Consider the following 19,718-nt stretch of genomic DNA (forward strand, 5'->3'; position numbering starts at 1 on the left):
CCTGTAGGAAGGTGGATGTGGGATCTGTTGAACTGTATACGTGTTAGTAACCTGATTACTGGGCAAAAATCCTGCATGTTTTATCCGATTGACATAATGGGGTGCAACTGACCATTCTGATTGACATTTGACTGTTTTGGAAGAGTGTGTACTAAATAATTAGTTGTATTTGGTGAAGCAGAGCTTACATCTTTCTCTTTATCTCATTATATTACTAGTCCTACATTCATCCCAGGCTAGTCGACATCTCTTAGGCAAGGGCACCGAGATTTAGATATCGGATATGTGTCCTGGAGAGAGTAGCTTTGGTCTTGGCTTCTATTACTATCGGTGGGTCCTAAAACATCTCCCCACCTCCCACACTGTAGCATAAGTGGTAAGTTGAGTTATACATGTTAAAATTTTGAAAGGACAGTTTTTGGCTTGGTTTTTTACTACTAGAACTACTGTCAGAGCCATGCTGTTATGAAAATTAATGCAAAATTCTGATTTGAGAACTGAACCACGCAGTGGTATAAGAAGAAAGAAAGAAAGAAACTGCATCTTAAATATTCTGATTGTATATTACTGATGTCTGTAAAAGGAGCTAAACTTTGCATAATGAGATCATACAAAAAAAAAAAATGGATTGTATGACACAGCATCATCCCAAATACAATTTTATTTTATACTTATCTCTGTAGCAAATAAACAGAGACACAAAACAGTGTACAAAAACAAAAACATCAATAGAAAAGTATGCCTATATCCAAAAATCAAGGAAATTCTTGACAGAAATTGCAAAGAAACATTTTTGTCAGAGAACAAAGATAGAATAACAAACATACATACAAATGTACATTTTCTTTCTATGTGCATGTCCTTATACAAAAGTGTCAATGCAAATCACTTTATGTACAGGGTTACTCTTAAGATGGTCCTTATAATGACAGATTTTCCTACCCATTCACAATCAGTACTGGGAAGGCACTTTGCAACATACGGTTATATGAAAACATAAGCAGAATACAAATAAAACACGTTTAAAAAAAAAACATTTCCAGTGATAGAATGTGCCAGTAAAACATAAGAGACGGCATATCAGCATTTTAATCTCAGAACCTTCCCAAACGGCCATGTCAATCTTTTACATAAATAAAAGGTTAAATGCACAGATTAGAGTGCAGGGGTGATTAATTCCAGACAGTGAGGTGAAATTGAGTTTGACGGTAACAATTGGGTGGATTTGATGGGTCGGCTAGAAGAGTCAAACAATGTTGTCATGAAGGGAATCCTGGGTAGTTGCATACTTCCTCTCTTCACACTTGAGGCCTCAATAAGGATGCATTTTAAACATAAATTAGAAGGAAATTAATGACCGATATGTATAAATACAACAGAGTTAACACAATTCCAAGCTAATGTGGGCTGATGTGAACAAAAACTACTTTTAAACACGTCTTGCAAAACAATAATAAATAAACAGAAAATAGAATACATTGCTAAATCATACTCGCATGACCTCTGAAACCTTCACTTCAACATGTAAATACATCAGACCTCTCATACACACTTAGAAAAACAGGTCCCCCCCCCCCCGACCCCCCCAAAGAGTTCATCGTATTACAAGTTCTTAGCTTCTACAAAGTGTTCTACGTCGAACCTGATCTGATAGGGGAAATGTTCTGTTGTAAGGCTCTACTGAAAACATTTAAAAGGTTTAAGGTCTTCCCACAGAACTCATAAAAGTTGTAAAAAGAGTGTAAGAACATAAAGCAGGCCTCTCACAGGCATATCTCTCAAAACACTTCTCTGATATCATAACCACTGCCCAGTCACATTTGCTCAGAGTAATTATAGTGTTAGTCTAAAGGAACAAAATGCAATTTTAAAAAAGAAGAAGAAAAGACAGGAATTTAGATCTGACACACTGATGGCATCTTCATGCCTCAAAAAAAAAAGAAAAAAAAAAAACAAAGTTTATATGATCACACACCACTATAGCGTAATAAGAGATACAAGTGTGAATTTACTCAAACCAACTGAATACAACTGAAGCTCTTTGCCTCAAAACATTTTTCTCCACTCAAGTTCTATTCAATCATAATGGCCAATGGAAGTCATATACACAGAGCCCCATTACATAGAATAAACAAACTTAATATAGGCCATATATAAGTATATATATATACATATTTCTTATGTTTGTCAACATTATATACACACACATCAGGTATAGGAATTCTTAAGTTAAGCAGGAATGTTTGGACCCTCATAGAAAAAAAGTCCTGATATATTAAAAAAACCTTAAAAAGCCCTCTGATTACATTACATTCTCTTAATAAGATACCATGATGTGTGCACACGCACACACCAATCACCTCTCTCTCTCTCACACACACACACACACACACACACACACACACAAACTCTCTTCTTGGCCTCCTCTAAAACGCATAATTCAAAGACAAAATAGCACAGCACATATCTAAAATTTACCAATGGCTTTATATAAACCATTTCGTAAAGGAGATGGGACACCAAAATCAATAAGTTAATAAAATATACTCTTCATCTCTTGTAATATCTTACAGTCATACCTGAAATTGGTCCCTGTTAAATATTCAAAACTTGTATGCGGTTTGCATGAATCCATACAATCAATCTCGCAAGTATTCATGAGTCAAAATGAAATGGGGGGGAAAAAATGGTGTTAACAACCATGAATTTGGGAACAAGAATTAAATTAGTCATTATTTAACTTAAAATTATTTCAGAGCCTGGGGCTTCCAGTGATGTTTGTGCCCAGGATTTTGTTGCACGTATCCACACAAAATGATTCAAAGGAGTTCAACTTGGGTTTAGTAGGATTTGTGGGATGATTTATTAATACATACTCTGATTTCGAATGCTTGGTTGATTCATGAATGATTGGGTGCTTCAGGTCAAAAAGAATGGAAAACATACTGGCAAACTTGCATGTCAAAACATTAAATTAACTGACTACGGGTTGATGGTAAGCAACACAAAAGATAATATAGTTTACAATGGCATTGATGGTAAAAGATAGAACTGCAGTTCCCCCTAAAAGCTGTGGACATCTCGTAAGAGAGAATGTCTTCCTCTCTCCAAGTGTTCACTTGTCCCCTAAGCCTACAGAATTGCTCCCTACCTCAGAGTCCACGAGTGATGACGCAAAAGCTGACTGGACGATCTGGAAACCGAATGACTCGAGCAAAGACATGTTCTGCTGTGGGGAGAACGGAGAACCCAGATCTCCAAGACCGGATGCTGTCCCGCTGGGTTTCTTGTGCACCCGGTGCTGGTGCTTGTTGAGGTAGGATTTCGTGCGGAAGGTCTGGCCACATAAGCCACAAGCAAACTTCTTCTCCGTGTCCGTCTTCTGTTTGGAGCCGCACGGCGTGTTTGCTGTGCCGTCGGCCTCGCCGTTGAAGATCAGCGAGGTCACCTCAAGTTCCTTGTCCTCAGACTTATGCTCCAGTTTGAGCTCCGTTCCGTTAGAAAGGTCCCTGAACGCAGCGTCCGACCCCTCAGAATCCTGATGGGGGCATTTCGCAGCATTTTCCTGCCCGTCTGAGGGAAACACAGAGTGAGATGTAGGTGGGAAGACCATGATAAACGTGAACGATGATGACAGGGAAAAAGAGAAAGAATCTCACGTTAGGCAAGACCTATAGATGAACTACTCGTAGACACTAAAACATTTACTAAGAACAGAAGAATATGTCAACGTGAATAATTTCAACGTCAAAGTGTGGCAAGAATTTTTCGCCAGCACTAGTAAATCAGCTAAGATAGGAAAGCTCCAACAATTACAAATATTAGAAATCTACTTGCCCATAGCTATCTATTTGATATCTCTCCTTGTTACATTTATGTCAGTGCACAATTTGCCTTTGGTCAAGACTGACTGATTTTTCACCTAAAAACAATGAGGTCTAAACAATGGCCATGCCCATACTTTTATCAAGACATCCTGTTTAATGTGTTGTTTCAAGTCCATCGTGTAATTCATGTAGTGTTTTTTTTTTTTTTTCTGTAAAATATACAAAACATTGTCTCCTTTGTTTAATTGCCTTGTAGTTCACAACACGGGGGAGATAGCACAACACTACAGCCAATGTGGCATCACTCTGTTTGGAAAGAGTTTTTTAAATTTCATTCCAAATAGCCAAGTGTGCAAAGTTTGGCCATTTGGAATGAAATCATCTGTATTTACAGAATATAAATGAACAATATTGCACTTCACTCCTCACATATGTTACACACATACTTCTTGAGGAAAGTGTTGTCCTTCAGTTCTCTCCTATAGGTGTTCTACCAGTGTAGTGCATTATTCTGCGTTGTACGTTGGTGCAATGGCATAAGCTTTAGTTGTATGAACAAAACAGTGATTTTAAAAATGCTGGGTCTGCCTTAAGAATCAATCTGGAAACTGTGGCAGAGTGAAGAATACTCAAACTATTAGCCATAATTGACAATGCCCGTTCCCTGCCTGCTACATCAGCTAGGCAGAGAAGCAGCTTGAGTGATATACTCAGTCCCTCCAGGATTTTGCGATCGCAGAAATGAACGCAAAATCAAGGAAATTCCATGATATTCGCAGAAGCTTGCGATTTTTTCAAACTTACTGCAAATTTTTCACAGATTTGGGGCCAAGATGCGTCGTGTGACATCATCAAAACACGCCATGTAACGTCATCACAACGCACATTCAGCCAGAGCCCCCTGTGATTCATGTGTCAAACATTGAGATTAAAGGTCTCGTTTACCAACAACATCACTGCAAAAGTCCGAGCAGAACAATTTCATGCTTTGCAGTGTCGCCAATTCAAGTAGTTTTTCCCGAAAAATAAGCACAAAAAATTCCGTAAATTTTGAAAAAGCCGCAGCAAAATTTAGCATTTTTGACCACGACAATCACAAAAAAGCTCTGCGAAATCCTGTATGGACTGTATACCGATACACCTGCGCTGCACCTATGAACCCCATGTCAGGTCATTCCATATAATTACTTTATAATGTCCGTCTCTCAGTTCGCATGTCTGTACGTGCCCCTATCCGTCTATGTCTCTGTCTGTTTGTCTCTCTTTGTCTGTCTGCCTGTCTGTGTATTTTTGTCCATCTGTCTCTCAGCATCAGTCAGTGTCTGTGTCCAGACATCTGTCTTTCTCCATGTGCATGGCTGTTTCTCTCTCTCTCTCCACATGTTCTGTCTCTCTGCGTATCCATCTCTGCCTGTCTGTGTCCATGTCCGTCTGGTTGTGTGTTTGTAAGAACACCTGTTTCACCTGCTTTTGAAAAGTGCAAAGAAACTGACATTTACTGAGCTGTGAGACGTAGCAGTTCTCATCCTGTGTCGTGTGAGCAGTATTCGGCTCGCCCTACGCCCCTCTCCGGCCGGCCCATACTGACCTGCGAGAGGTGCATGCAACGGGAGGCCTGGTGCTCCGCCACAGTGCCGCTCCCACAGCTCAGGTTGCACACCGAGGGCAGGAGGGCCTGGTTGAGCAAGAACTGCAGGCCCTGAAAACCCCCGAAAACACCCCTCTGCCTCAGGAAAGGGCATCAGAATCCGGCGACTGGTACAAAGGTCTACACCATCACAGACACGCCGCAATGAGGAAGAGTAGAAGGACATGAGGGGTACAAACAGAAGGAGAGACAGAGATTCCAGGGTGGACAATTGCTGTCAATACAGTCAGACTGACATCAATTTTACATGGGTTCATCAATGGACAGTGGCTTGATTGATGCACTATCTGGCTCTCAGTTTTGAATGAATGTTTCTTCCTTCATTACTTGCCAAACCTGCAGACTTCTTGTTGGAGCTTATTTATATCTAATCAAGTGATTACTGCAGTAAAGCAGTCACTCAATTTAGATGTTTTCCTTTCCTTTGGATACTACATTGTTTCTATAGATTAATCCCTGAAACAGAAGGTTGTCACAAAAACATCATCCGAAAAATACAACCAACTGCATCCTACTCATGAAATTATAAACAAAAAGAACTTTTACTTAATATATAGGACCAATTTCCTTCTACTTGAGTAAAAAGACTATGGAATGAAAGTGTTAGGCTATGTCTCAACCAGCTCCCCAGTTCAATATTCAGGGCACTGATCAGGGAGTCGGCCATTTTAAAGGCGGTCTCAATCGCAAAATCCTTCCAGTGCACTGGAACGTTTGCTCTCTAAAAAATTCCCACGACGCACCGCAAAAACCAGGGAGCATCGATGCTCCACTAGCTAGTCTACGATCCTGCTTGACATATGACAGAGATGCGTGTGATTAAGCTAACAAATTTAACGCAAATATTTTTACGTCGATTCAAATTTTTGATTCATTTTAATCAATCATTTATGACATCTACAACGCGAGTACATAGTCATGTCGCCGGAAATTCAGTGATCAGTGTCCCAATCTGTAGTGAGTCCTTACCAGTGCTAGAACTCGTGTACGCAATATATGTTTGGGCACTATCTTATCGTTTGTGATATACCGGTAAAAATCCTCCCTATAATAAGAATTAGTCTTCCCGCGATAATAACGATAAAGCCTAGTTGATGATGTATTTCTTGCGACGGTCTGCGACCCATTCGCAGTTCACGTGCAGAGCGAAAACAAGTACGGCGGGAGGCGGACGTGAAGCTGAGGAGGAGTTCATCGCTAAACGAGGAGCTACTGTACGTCTACAATCTGGAACTGGTTTGGTTACAGAAAATCAGTTTTACTTTTAGATCAATGTTTGTGTTTCTGAGACTCTCAAGATCCCAGCAATCACTTATAGCCAAAAACAGTGGTGCATGGTACTATATTTATATCGTCACTGATATCGTTATCGCAATAAATACCAGAAAATACCGTGATATAGTTTTAAGCCCATATCGCCCGTCCCTACCTACTGAACTAGGCAGCTGGTTGAGACATACCTGTAATTTTAACAGCTAATTTGGGCTTAGTTTTAATCTTCTGACAAAAATTCATAATAGATATAGTCATATTTTAGGAATAGGGTTATTGCTGTTTTTATTTTAGAGTTAGTCTACTAATACTTAAAACTTATGTTTTTAGTCTTTTCCCCCATAAAATTTTACCGTGGTGTTCAAAAACGCAAATGCAATAACTTAAGTATGTTGTCCATATTAATAAGTCTGAATTCTATGTGGAACACCAGATCATTTCACAAACGCACAGGAAGTGGCTCCATTTAATAACATTACTCTAAGGAGTGCATTTAGTACCCTGACTACATTTCATAGAAGTGTATGCGGCATATTAAATTATTAATTGTGTTTCTTTGGTAAGTCGGTGTGCTAGTTCTCTCTAGCTAGTATGATAAGCCCAACAAGAGAGAAACTACAAAAAACTGCAACACTACTGCTGATGCTACCAAAAAGTAATGAGTACTACAGCGTATTTCTCTGATGAAGCGGTAGCAGGCATTGGCAGATCAGAAAAGACAGGCCCAGAGCAACATTCAGCCACAGAAATGTCTACTGACATCATCCTGAGCACGTCTTCATTTAAAAAGTGCACCTATTATGGTTTTTTAGATATTACCTTTCATGTAGTGTGTTATATAGCTGTTTGGGAATGTAAAAAGTTTGCAAATCTAGTTATTGACTCCCAAAAGAAGGAACCGATTCTGAACTGCTGAAACGAGTCGTTAGTAATTCCAGACTTACTTCCTGTACTAACCTACGTAGGTTTGTAACAAAAAGTCCTGCCTGTGGTCTTCATCGGCCGCTTGCGGACAGACGGAGCCGAAACTCGTTATGGTAGTGGGCGTTTCCTTTTTGAAACACGCTGACAGAGATAGACCAATCACAACAGACTGGGACATCAGACCAATCAGAGTAGAGTATGCTCTCTGAAAGGAGGCGTTTAGAATGAATCCTTTCATTTAACGAGTCATTAGTGACACTGGGGGGAAAAGGTAATGCTGCAGTTTAAATTATGAGCACATTAAAGTGTTTTCTGTCCTTGGATGCATGTAAATCTATTGTATGAGACCTTTAAAACATTATTAGGCACGTTTCAAAACCATAATAGGTGCGCTTTAAGACCTTATCAAACTTCACTATATAACCAAAAGTTTGTGGACACCTGACCATTTTTCCCACTAGATTTTGGAGAGTGGCTGTGGGGATTTGTGCTCATTCAGCCACAAGAGCATTAGTGAGGTCAGGCACGGATGTTGGGTGACTAAGCTTGGGGTGCAAACAGCGTTCCAGTTCATCCCAAAGTTGTTCAGCGGGGTTGAGATCAGGGCTCTGTGCAGGCCACTCGAGTTCTTCCACACCTGCCTTCACAAACCATGTCTTCCTGGAGCTTGTTTTGTGCACATGAACACTTTGATAGTGGAACAGGTTTGTTTCTCTTAGATCGAGTGAAGGGAAACTGTAAAGCTACAGCATACAAAGACAGTTTATACGATTGTGTGCTTCCAACTTTTTTTTTTTTTTTTTTAGGGAAGACCCACATGTGGGTGTAATGGTCAGGTGTCCACAAACTTTTGGCCATATAGTTTAAGTATGCGAACATGAAGAGAAAAAGTTTAACTTTTTTGTCTTGTTCTTATTCTTTGAGGAAAATTGTATATTTTCCTCGTATATATGTTTGAGTGGAAGGGTGGATTATTATTTTGTAATTTACTTTTAGTCACGGAATAAAGTTGGTGACTTTATTCCATGTATTCTTATTATTATTATTCAGCAACAAAATAAAACACTGAAGTAAAACTACCACAACTGCACAATGGACAACATACTAAACATCCAAACAGGAAAATTAGTTTAGTAATTAGGACACAAAGCTTAACACTGATGGAAAAATAATTGAGGCCATCTTACCATCCTCTCAACACACCCCAACAACAGGCTGCTAACTTCTAGGGCAATAATTCCATGAAAAAAAGCCCACTGATTCCCAAAACCTTTGCACATATTGGACTACAACATGCACTGATTGCCAAGAAATGCTTGCTTTGCCAGCATGATGGAAATTACATAAAGCAACAGATGTTATATTACTTTGCCATGCTAACTTATACAGCAACAGACAGCCTTCCATACTAGATAAAGCTGGTAGGGCTGCAAGTGTGATCTGTTTTTATCTTTTTTAAGTGTGTGTGTGTATATATATATATATATATATATATATATATATATATATATATATATATATATATATATATATATATATATACACACACACACACACACACACACACACACACACACTTTGACCAATCAACCACAGAACACTGCAGCCTTACTTGAATGTGCACATGATACAGCACAAGCGAATTGCAGTGGTACATGTAGATACATGCAGCAGCAATCATACTGATCAGCCAGATTTTATCAAGAGTTTCACAAAATTACATTTACAAGTCAGGCCTATACCTACGATCCAGCCAGACTTCCAAAGTCTAAATGGAAAACTAGAACAAAAGGAGCCAAATCATAAGGAAAAAGATCTCATTCGATGTGATGGATTATGAATCAGGCATGAAGGAAAATCTCTCATATGATTGCTTTCAACATTCGATTTTTCCCACACCTCCAACACCTTAAATGATTTTATCACATTAACTGGATTAAACCGATTGAAACAGCTTTAAAAAAAAAAAAAAAAAAAAAAAAAAATCAACACCACCAAAAAGCCTGATTCAGGTTGAATAGCACCATGTGAGTTCTCTTTATCACCACATTTCCATCATTCTTCTACAATAAAAAGCATGCGAGTATTTATACCCATACCTTACAGGAACTGTAATATATACGAATATGACTGGTCTTTCATAACAAAATCTGCTCATAATATGAGAATGATGGAAATCAGCTGGAGTGATAAATTAGCGCAACAGTACGGGCCGAGTGAGTGAGTGAGTGAGTGTGTTTACACAAGCAGATGCAATATTTAGCAGTGGGGTGAAAAGAGTGAGCGAGCAAGTGGCAGGGACACCGAGGCGTGCTTGCCTTCCACTGTGCATTGGCGTCCTGAGTGGTAGGGGGCACCGTTGTGCATCTGCGGCCCGTTGTCACGCGGCTCTAGGAACTGGTGAGCTGTGGAGGAAGGGAGCATGGACGAGCCGTGGTGTGTTTTTACATGTACCTTTAGGTAGGACGCAGTGGAAAAACCTGAGACCGTCAAGAGGAGCAAAAAGCAAAACAGAAGGAACAGAAGGGGAAAACAAGCAGAGACTTGTTTAACAATGAGATGAGCATCTCCTGTTTTCTTATCATTGTGAAAAAGGCCTTGAACCCAAATCAAAAGACTTTTCAGTCTTAATGGCTCGTGTACAGTGGTTTCTAATGAACTGGCAATCCATATAGCAGGTGTCGGCAATTAAGTCTTGGGGACATGGTGGAGCGGTCTACCTTTTTTTTTTATAAAGTTCTCCTGAAAAACCACCTTAAATTATAAATTGTTAGATATGTTATTCTGCTGCAATATGCTACAATGCAAATACTAGGAAAACACTAACAGCAATGACAGACTGTAGGTTACTTTAGGTAACATTAGCACATAGCTAGCCAGTAAAGTAACTGCTACTGAGCTAGTTCCTATCCGTTACAGTAGCCAAACCTGTCAAAATACACCAAAACAATTTTGTTAATCAACATCATATCAACTCAAACTAGTGCAGCCCAGCACTGGAAGCAGGTTCTGTGGCTACAGCTAGTGCGTAACCACATCGTTATCCTCGAATAATTTACTTGTCAGACATAACAGGCTCAGGGGCTGAAGCCGGCTTTACGCTATAAGATTTTCCAGTTTGCTGTCACAGAATCACACATCATAAAAAGAATATTTTTGGCCGTGAGTTGAGATCGCCAGTCTTAGAACACATAATTTTACATACACAACAGCAGTCGGATTTAGCGTCGTCGCAACCAAAGACAGCTGAGAACGAGAAGTTTTTTTTAGCAAAATCTGTGAGACCACTGCTATGATGCTTGTCTAAATGTCACAAATAGGAGGATTCCATAGTATAAGACAAAACTCCAGAGACAGCTAGAAGTTTGGCAATGGTGAATACAGTAGTGGCAATAGTGAAACAAAATACTTGCTAAGAGAAAAAATATTATTTTTATATTATTATATCCTTTTTGCCTCAAGCTCACTTTGAAAAATGCTTCTACTTATGTAGACCATATTTTGTGCATGAGCCCAGATTAGAGATCGACCGATAATCATTTTTTTCCCAATATTTAAGCATTTATCCATAATCAGATATCGGTTTTGTAATGTCAGATCTACCAAGAATCTTGTTGGCACCATCTTGTGGGAGTTTTGAGAACTGCACGCAGGACTGGCATTGCTGAGGAGACACAAGTAAACGACGATGTGCACAAGTAAAGCATTTGTAAACTTGCTTTGCTTTAATTAATTTCCTTTAATTAATAAACTTTTATTTAACATAACAGTCATTAATGTACAAATTAGATGCGTTACATAAACGCTTGATATGCTATTTAAGCAGTTTGGCACTAAGAAATAGAGACTCACAGTCACTTAATCTGTTTACCTCCTCAAAGCTTTTATTTCAAAATAAAAAATTAAAATAAAAAGACACTTTAGTAACAGTGCACTTTGCATTTGTCCACTCTTTCAGACCCCTCTATTAATTTGTGTATAAATAAGAGTTATTTTTCGTTTGTTTTTATGTAAGGAGGAAGTGAAATTGTTCAGATCAGTGGTGGCGTTATCATTTGTGTCAAAAACAGAAGTAAAACAACAAATAAGTATCGGTTCTCGGGCACATAAACATGTAAATAATCGGGATCGGTATCGGTTATAAAAAAATCTATATTGGTCGATCTCTAGCCCAGATCGCACTGATTGATGATGTAAGCAGACGGAACTTAGTGGTTTTCTTTAAAAGCAACTAGAGGATCTTCACAGTATAATCGGACATGGAGAACAGGTTATCTCACAGTCTGGTACAGTATTCAGCCATGATTTTATAGAGAGCATCTCGTACAGTGTGACGAGTAATCTTAAAAGAATGCTGTAAACGTACTTTCTAAAGCTGGCTTTAATCCAATTTCGCCACTTCACAGACTTACTACATATGCAGCGCTTCTTTAATCAGCTTTTTCACGCAAGTTGAATTATTTTACGCAAAGTAACAATATTTTAAATAAAGACTGTAAATGTATTGCTGTGTCAATGGGGGGGGGGGGGGACAAAAACGATCCAAGAGGAATTATTCAGTTAAAAGCCATTCTTTAAAGGAGCACTTTTAAGGATTCAATACTTTTTTGTATTTTTTTTTCCAAAATGTGGAATACTCAAATAGCCTACTTATTCAAGAAAAAAACCAAAAAACATTCACACTAACAGCCCATTAGCATTTAGTAATTAGCACTACCGTAAAAATATATTTTTAAACTATTAAAAGGTAATCTTGAGTAATAATTCTTAGGGTTTAATGCCAAAGAAACTACTACTAAAAAGGCCAAGGAACATCTCTACAACTGTTCCCTCATAAAGTGCAAGGATTTATGGAAAACTGGAAACGCCCTTATGTGCTCCTGCCATCCCAACTACACACCTTTCCCCCCGCTATGCTATTCCGTTACCTACGCATTACAAAATAATATGTTATTACAAAAAGGCAGGAAGCCACATTGGGAAAAAGCAACCCTGTAAATGTGAACCTCAGACTGACTCAGAATAAGGCATCTGTTCACCAAGATCATAGATTTACTGACGTAGCAGAACAGTAGGCTTAGTTATGAACCTGTACATAATGATGTTGTTGTTAATGTTAGCTCACAGTTAGCGCGGCTAGGTAAATGCTAGTAATGCAAGCGAACTAGTCCACATCTGTCACTGGTAAACACAAAACTAAGTCTATTTGAATTGTCATATTCTCAATATATACAGCAGTCAAATCTGTCCGAATACATCATACCTTCCGCAAATTCGTTCATTACGTAAAATGGCTAGCTGGATAGTTAAGAATGCACATCCTATGATTAAAAGGATCACTAACTGAGATTACATGTAACTCTCCCTTTTTTATCACAGAAGTACTGATAAAGTGTCTGTCTTAAATGGAAATGTGTGAATTTAGCACTGTACTAACAAATGTGACCCAAATACAGATCTGTATGCTCAAATTTGCCATCCATGAGAAATTACATATTTAAAAATGTTTAGTTTAATCACGTTCGCTATTGTGTTTCAAAATACGTCCAGTAGGTGACAACATAATGTTGTAGTATGTCTACAAGCAACAGCTCCTGAAGGAAACCCCAGATCGCAGAATATCTTTGTTAAAGCAATTACAAGTTCCAGAAATACATTTAGTATTCCTCAATCAACCTTACATGTAAACGTTCTGTATACTGGGAGTTTGTATTGGAGGAAACTGCTGAGTCATTTAGTTAGCTGAACTTGTATGGAATTAAATTTGTGCCAAAAGTATCGAACGTATCTTTTTTTCAAGAAGAGAACAAAAATATACGATGAGAAAGAAGAAAAACACTTTGAAACTGAAAGCGGTGAACTCATTGGCGGAAAAAAAATGTACATGATCTTCAAATAAACAGCATTCTTTGTTAACAGTTTCCTAAGCTTCGTTTTTGCTAATCATGGTTACGAATGCGCTGGCAGAGTTTTCGTTTACGCTCGGCAAGTTTACGCTCACCACTGTGGCACAAATCTAACGTGTGGGCGTGGCTTCACGGCGATTTACTCTCATTGGGTAGTGAGATTTGGATCAACAGCTACCTGACCTGGAAGTAGAAACTTTTGAGAGAATTTTGGAGAGCGTTCTGGATGCGGTTCTCTGTATAGCTACAGTGTTTGTACTTTTGTAGTGGAAATTACTTACTTACTTTAGTCAGTATTATTAATTTGTAATTAACATTTGAGGTTTGGGTAGTCTCATACGACTATTGTTTCGAGATGAGCTCTCATGAGCGACACGGAACGACATCGTAGTCATCATCATCATCATCCAAATCTCACTAGCCAATCAGAGTAAATCGCTGTTAAGCCCGCCCACATGTGAGATTTGTGCCAGAATGGTGAATGTAAACTTGCGCCGCATAAACAAAAACTTTGGCAGCGCATTCATAACCATGATTAGCTAAAACGAAGCTTAGAAAACTGTTAACGAAGAATTCTGTTTATTTGAAGACCATATTAAATTTTTGCCACCGAGTTCACCGCTTTCTGTCTCAGAGTGTTTTTCTTCATGCTTATTGTATATTTTTGCTTGTTTCCTTGAAAAATTACATTTGGTACAATTTTAATTCCAGAAACTTGCCGACTGTCCTAGAGGTGGTTTTTAGAAAAAGTAGTGATCTGGCTACTCAATTAACAAACCATAAACAGTAAAACACAACCAAAAATGACCATTATACCATCTATTCCCAGATTAAACCTGACAATCTGTAATCTGCCAAAACACTTTTATATAGCATGTCTCCCGGGCTACTGCTACAATGAGAACTTTCTCCATTGTGCATCTGAAAGACTGCATATGAACAACTGTTCCAATGAATCCAAAGCCACTTTGCAACTGGCTTTCTGTGCTTAAATAATGTTTTTGCACCAAAAGTTGAACTATACACAAATTCTGCGCTTGAAAATGGTCAAAGATCTGAAATGCAGTTTGTCTGACACAACGATTCCCATGTTTTCCAGTTGGGCAGGTTGGATTTGGCCCGTGGGCTGCTGTTTGCCGACGCCTACCATATAGCATATGGACTCCTAGGACTTGAGCTTAGAAAAATGTATGAACATTTTTTTTTTATTCCTCTTTAATTTGCAGTTAATAAACCAAAATTCAACCAGTCTCTAGCTCTCCTTGAACACTGGGCTTTACATATTTTTCAATTGGCCACAGAAAAAGTGCACGTTTCAAAAGGATCCTTGAATATACAATAAATTACCTGTAATGTATGAGATGACCATCTAAATTATTAGTCTATATGAGCCATTACCTTTATTGCATATGCTGCAGTAGTTGTGAGGTCCTTCGCTGTGTTTTTTCAGGTGGTCTGTCATATAAGCAGCCCTTAAGAACTTGCCGCACACTTGGCACGGGATTTTATCCTCGTGGCAAGCCAGGTGCGACCTCAGACGATCTCGTGTTGCAAACGACGCGTTACAAATCTGCAAAAAAGCAACAAGGGAAACTATTAACTAAGATTCCTAACTTGGATGATGACTTTTATGATGACATTCACCGAACATACTGTGCTATAAGGTAATGACACTTGAACGTATTGAACAGTGCTCTCTCTCTCTCTCTCTCTCTCTCTCTCTCTCACCTGACATTTATGAGGTCTCTCTGTTGTGTGCACCTGCTTGATGTGTCCATTTAGGTGGTCTGGCCTGCAAAGAACATACAAACAGATGCACTCTTACACCTACACATTAATCAATGTGTACTCTGCAGCCGATAAGAGTGTTGCTGTTTTTGACAGGGGGTGCGACCCAAAGTCTCATCTGCCACAATATCAACCATATTTATGAAGTCTTGTGCTCCAGACCAGTAACTTGGGCTGAAGAGAACTCACCTGGAGAAGCCTTTCCCACAGTTTTGGCACACATAGGGTTTGCCCACGGCTCCATCGTGAGAGCGAACATGATAAGACATCCTGTCTTTGCGCTTGAACCGCAGGCCGCACACAGGACAGGCATATGGCTTCTCCCCAGAGTGAGACAACTTGTGTCGATTGAGGTGATAGACGTCTCTAAACACCTTCCCACACAGATCACAGCCCACGTGTCGTCTCGTCCTCTCACGTTTGCGGTTCCCGTCCGTCTGCACGCAGTTCTGAGCCTGGGGAGCCGTTACAGCCATGTCCACGGACACCATCTCTCCACCTGCCCCCACTGACCCATGCTGGGCCTCGTGGTTTCTCAGCTGCACAGCGTCGCTCAGCATCTTACCGCAAATGCCTCCAGGAAAAGGACCTTCATTGTCGTCAATCGTACCATTATTGTACACGCCGGGCTCTTGCGGATCTTCTTTCTTGGGCCGTCCTCTGGCTCGCTTGGAGGCTGGAGAAGAGGCCTCGCCGTTTACCGGGTTTGTCGCGAAGGCTGACGGGGAGACAGGGAGGCCGATCGGGTGGGAGCTGCTGTTCATAGGTGGCGGAGCGCTGGTACTGTCACTGTCCAGGTTGTGCCTGTTAGTAAACACGGCGCCGTTTGGCACGTCGGCGTGCATGGGGTTTGACAGGAAGCTGAGCTCTCCACCGCGAGACGGCGGCACCAGGATCTGCACGTTGGACTGTTTGATCACCTCCTGGCAGATTTCAATGACCGAGCGCATGAGCAGGAACTTGGCGGCCGTCATGAGTTCCGGGAAGCACTCCAAGCGCACCACGATCTTCGACGTGTAAGCGAAGTCCAGGATGTCTCGGAAAACTTTGGGGCTGATCGTGTGCATCTCGAGCTCTTTGCCCTCGCTGTCGCCCTCGACCTGACAGCTGAACACCGACTCGAAGTACTCGCTGCACGCCGCCAGCACCGCCTTGTGTGCCGGAAAGCTTTCCTCTCCGACGCGCAGGATCACGTCGCAGAATCTGCCTCCATCTTTTCTCTGGTTGTTAAGGTTGTGTAGCATCTCGGCGCTGTGCTTGCTCACCTGGTACGTATAGGAAGAATTCCACGGCTGCTCTATTCTCTCCATGCCGCCTTCCATTAACCACAACGACTAGCGCATGTGACAGAGAGGCTGACAAACATAAACAGAAAGAAAAACAATCCCTGCGTTTTAAAAAAAAATAAACAAAAAAACGCTTTCAACAACGACCACCCCTCTTCGTTTTAGCATCTAATATGTTAGCAGGGGGAAAATGGCAGCCCCCCAGCTTCCTGTGAACTTTGACCTTTGTTTTGGAGGGAGGGAGGGAGGGAGAGAGGGGGGGTGTCCTCGGTGCTTTTTTATTATTATTTTTAAAATATATATATGTATATATATATATATATATATAATTAAATAAAACGGATCGCTTATTGTTAATGACATCCAGGCTGGACGCATCTAAACTACGCGCACATGTCAGCGGTATTCAGTTTTCATGTTCGTTATTCTGCATATTGTTCATCTTCCTGGTTTCTAACCCCCTCCTCCCCGTTATGAATTCACATCCTTGTTTTCCAGTGAGCCCCCTCCCCCTCTTAATCCCCCCCCCCCCTCCCAAAAAAAAAATGTAGACGATTACATTTGCTATAAGAAAATCCGACAGTGGCCAGATCCCAGCGCTTTGTTCCCCTGCACACAGCACATTAATATTGCAGAAATAGAAATAGAAATAAATGCGCAGTGAACGGGAGCCGACAGAAGTCCACAAGCCCCGCCCACTCCGGCCCTGTCCCCCATAGACATATATGTCTACGCTGCCCCCCCTCCACTGACACGCACACACCAACGTACGTGTGTGTGTGTTTGGTTACACGTATACAGGTTACGTATAATAGAAACTGAAAGAAAAAAATCTCTATATTATAAGTAGTGGTGCGCAGAGCGAGGCTTCGTGGAGCACTGAAACAGTTGAAGTAAATGTGCCGTATTGTGTCGAGGCTCCGAGACAATCCGACACCCGTCTCCATGGTGACATCTTGTGGTCATTTACAGGTGTTGCCCTGAAACAAGCTTGACAATGATTCAGACAAGCGCTGACGAATTATAACTTACGTGGTGTTTAAACCGGGGAACAACAGTCTGTTGGGCGGGGTCTGTTGCTTTTTGGGGGGGGGGGGGGTTTTGGTCATGAAACATGAAGACATGAAACATTTTGGTCATGAAACATGAAGATTAATAAAAGAAATCAAGCCACAGTGCACAAGCCACAATTTAGGGTTTGATTCCTGCCACGGCCTGTGTGTGCAGAGTTTGCATGTTCTCCCTGTGCTGCGGGGGTTTCCTCTGGGTACTCCGGTTTCCTCCCCCAGTCCAAAGACATGCGTGGTTGGCTGATTGGCATGTCCACGGTGTCTGTAGTGTATGAATGTGTGATCGTGCCCTGTGATGGATTAGCACCCCATCCAGAGTGTCCCCCGCCTTTTGCCCCATGCCTCCCAAGGATAGGCTCCAGGCTCACCGCGTCCCTGTAGGATAAGTGCTATAGAAAATGGATGGATGGATGAATGGATCAAGCCACAATGTCTCACATTTGTTACATGTCAAGATTTTTAGTTAAAAATACTAATTGCTCAGCTGTCGAAGGATTTAGCCTACTTCTTTTTTTTGTTGTTGTTGTTTTTACATAAAATTTCTCCAGCCTTCGAAAAAAAAGATCCTCTCACAAAAAACCCACGAGGTGAAGATGCGTTAACTTCACTTTTAAACTTTGTGGGGGTTAGGTTGAGACAGATGTGCAATTGTGTGGTTTGTTCCCGACCCTGTCAATCAAGCGCAGATTCAGCAGGTATGCCACCTGTCGAAACACCCGTGAAACTTCATTTAGTGTTGCTTCATCGTCACGTGACACGGGTGTTTGGAGTCACATTTCGGAACAGTGTTTAGAAACACCGTCGAAACGTCAGTTTCGTGTCAGCCATCCCTAATATAACTGCACACATCGTGCTTTTCAGTACATCACGACTCGCTTGTTACCGACTAACTCGATAAATAAACAAAACAAACATGTCCACTCCGTTTCTCTGTGAATGACAGTAATTCGTAAATTTTTATAAATACAGTAGCAGCAAAAATGCAATAGAGTCAATGCAGGAATGTGCAAATATTGCAATGGGAGTGGGATGGTGTTCAGTTCAGAGTGTGTGTGTGTGTGTGTGTGTGTGCGCGTCTGTCCAGTCTTTGAGTATTAAAGAGTCTGATGGCTTGGCGGAAGATGCTGTTGCATAGTCTGGCCATGAGGGCCCGAATGTGTCGGTGCCTTTTTCTAGGCGGCAGGAGAGTGAAGATAGTGAAGAGTTCTGTGTGAGGGGTGTGTGGGGTCATCCACAATGCGGGTGTCTTTGCGGATGAAGCGTTTGGTGTAAATGTCTATGATGGAGGGAAGAGAGACCCCAATGATCTTCAGCTGTTTTTGTACTGTGCACTTGGATTGGAGTCCACCTGTGGCAAATTCAATTAATTGGACAAGATTATTTAAAGCACACATCTGTCTATATAAGGTCTATCAGCTGGAACTGCTGAAAAAAACAAGCCATGAGGTCAGAGGCACTGCATTCAGAGCTCAGAGACAGGAGAAGGCTACAAATCATTTCTGCTGCATTGAAGATTCCCAAAAACAGAGTGGCCATAATTCTTAAATGGAAGTTTGGAACAACCAGGACTCTTCCTAGCGCTGGCCACCTGGACAATCTGAGCAATCAGGAGAGAAGGGCCTTGGTAAGATAGGTGACCAAGAACCCCGATGGTCACTCCGGTTGAGCTCCAGAGACCATGTGTGAAGATGGGAGAAACTTGCAGAAGGTCAACCATCACTATAAAACACCACAAATCTGGACTTTATGATAGAGTGGCCAGAGATGGAAGCCTCTCCACTTGGAATTAGCAAAAAAAGCACCTAAAGGACTCACTGACTGTGAGAAACAAGATTCTCTGGTCTGTTGAAATGAAGATTGAACTGCATGGCCTCAGTTCCAATATTGTGAGCTGTAGAAGGTGAAATGCCCAAAATCCTACCGATTTGTCATTGGGGACTGATGTTCTCAAAGTGTTGGTTTATTCGCTGATGCATCTGTTGGCAGATTGGCGAGCC

The 19,718-nt window shown here is 40.9% G+C and overlaps 1 protein-coding gene across 2 annotated transcripts; it reads right to left on the reverse strand.

The window, feature by feature from the left end:
• Nucleotides 1-474: 474 nt before the first annotated feature.
• On the reverse strand, nucleotides 475-16,877 carry patz1 (POZ/BTB and AT hook containing zinc finger 1). Of its 2 annotated transcripts, XM_053636046.1 has the most exons (6): nucleotides 15,555-16,877; nucleotides 15,306-15,369; nucleotides 14,976-15,147; nucleotides 9,990-10,151; nucleotides 5,416-5,595; nucleotides 475-3,573 (listed from the first exon to the last, which is right to left on the reverse strand). In XM_053636046.1, the coding sequence occupies exons 1-6, from the start codon at nucleotides 16,685-16,687 to the stop codon at nucleotides 3,116-3,118; spliced, it is 2,169 nt and encodes a 722-aa protein (XP_053492021.1). In that variant the 5' UTR covers nucleotides 16,688-16,877; the 3' UTR covers nucleotides 475-3,115. The 2 variants fall into 2 exon arrangements, with proteins under 2 accessions (XP_053492021.1, XP_053492022.1); XM_053636047.1 differs by lacking the exons at nucleotides 5,416-5,595; nucleotides 9,990-10,151 and having other exon boundaries at nucleotides 477-3,573.
• Nucleotides 16,878-19,718: the final 2,841 nt, after the last annotated feature.

This window comes from Ictalurus furcatus, chromosome 11 (assembly GCF_023375685.1).
Source record: "Ictalurus furcatus strain D&B chromosome 11, Billie_1.0, whole genome shotgun sequence".
NCBI lineage: Eukaryota > Metazoa > Chordata > Actinopteri > Siluriformes > Ictaluridae > Ictalurus > Ictalurus furcatus.

Bases quoted from the DNA above. Each gene is read 5' to 3' on its own strand.
- patz1 (XM_053636046.1), bottom strand. From the start codon at position 16,687: ATGGAAGGCGGCATGGAGAGAATAGAGCAGCCGTGGAATTCTTCCTAT. The intron at 15,370-15,554 runs GTGAGTTCTCTT...TGTTCTTTGCAG, and splicing joins TGTGGGAAAGGCTTCTCCAG to GCCAGACCACCTAAATGGAC. The intron at 10,152-14,975 runs GTAATGGCTCAT...TGACGGTCTCAG, and splicing joins CTGCAGCATATGCAATAAAG to GTTTTTCCACTGCGTCCTAC.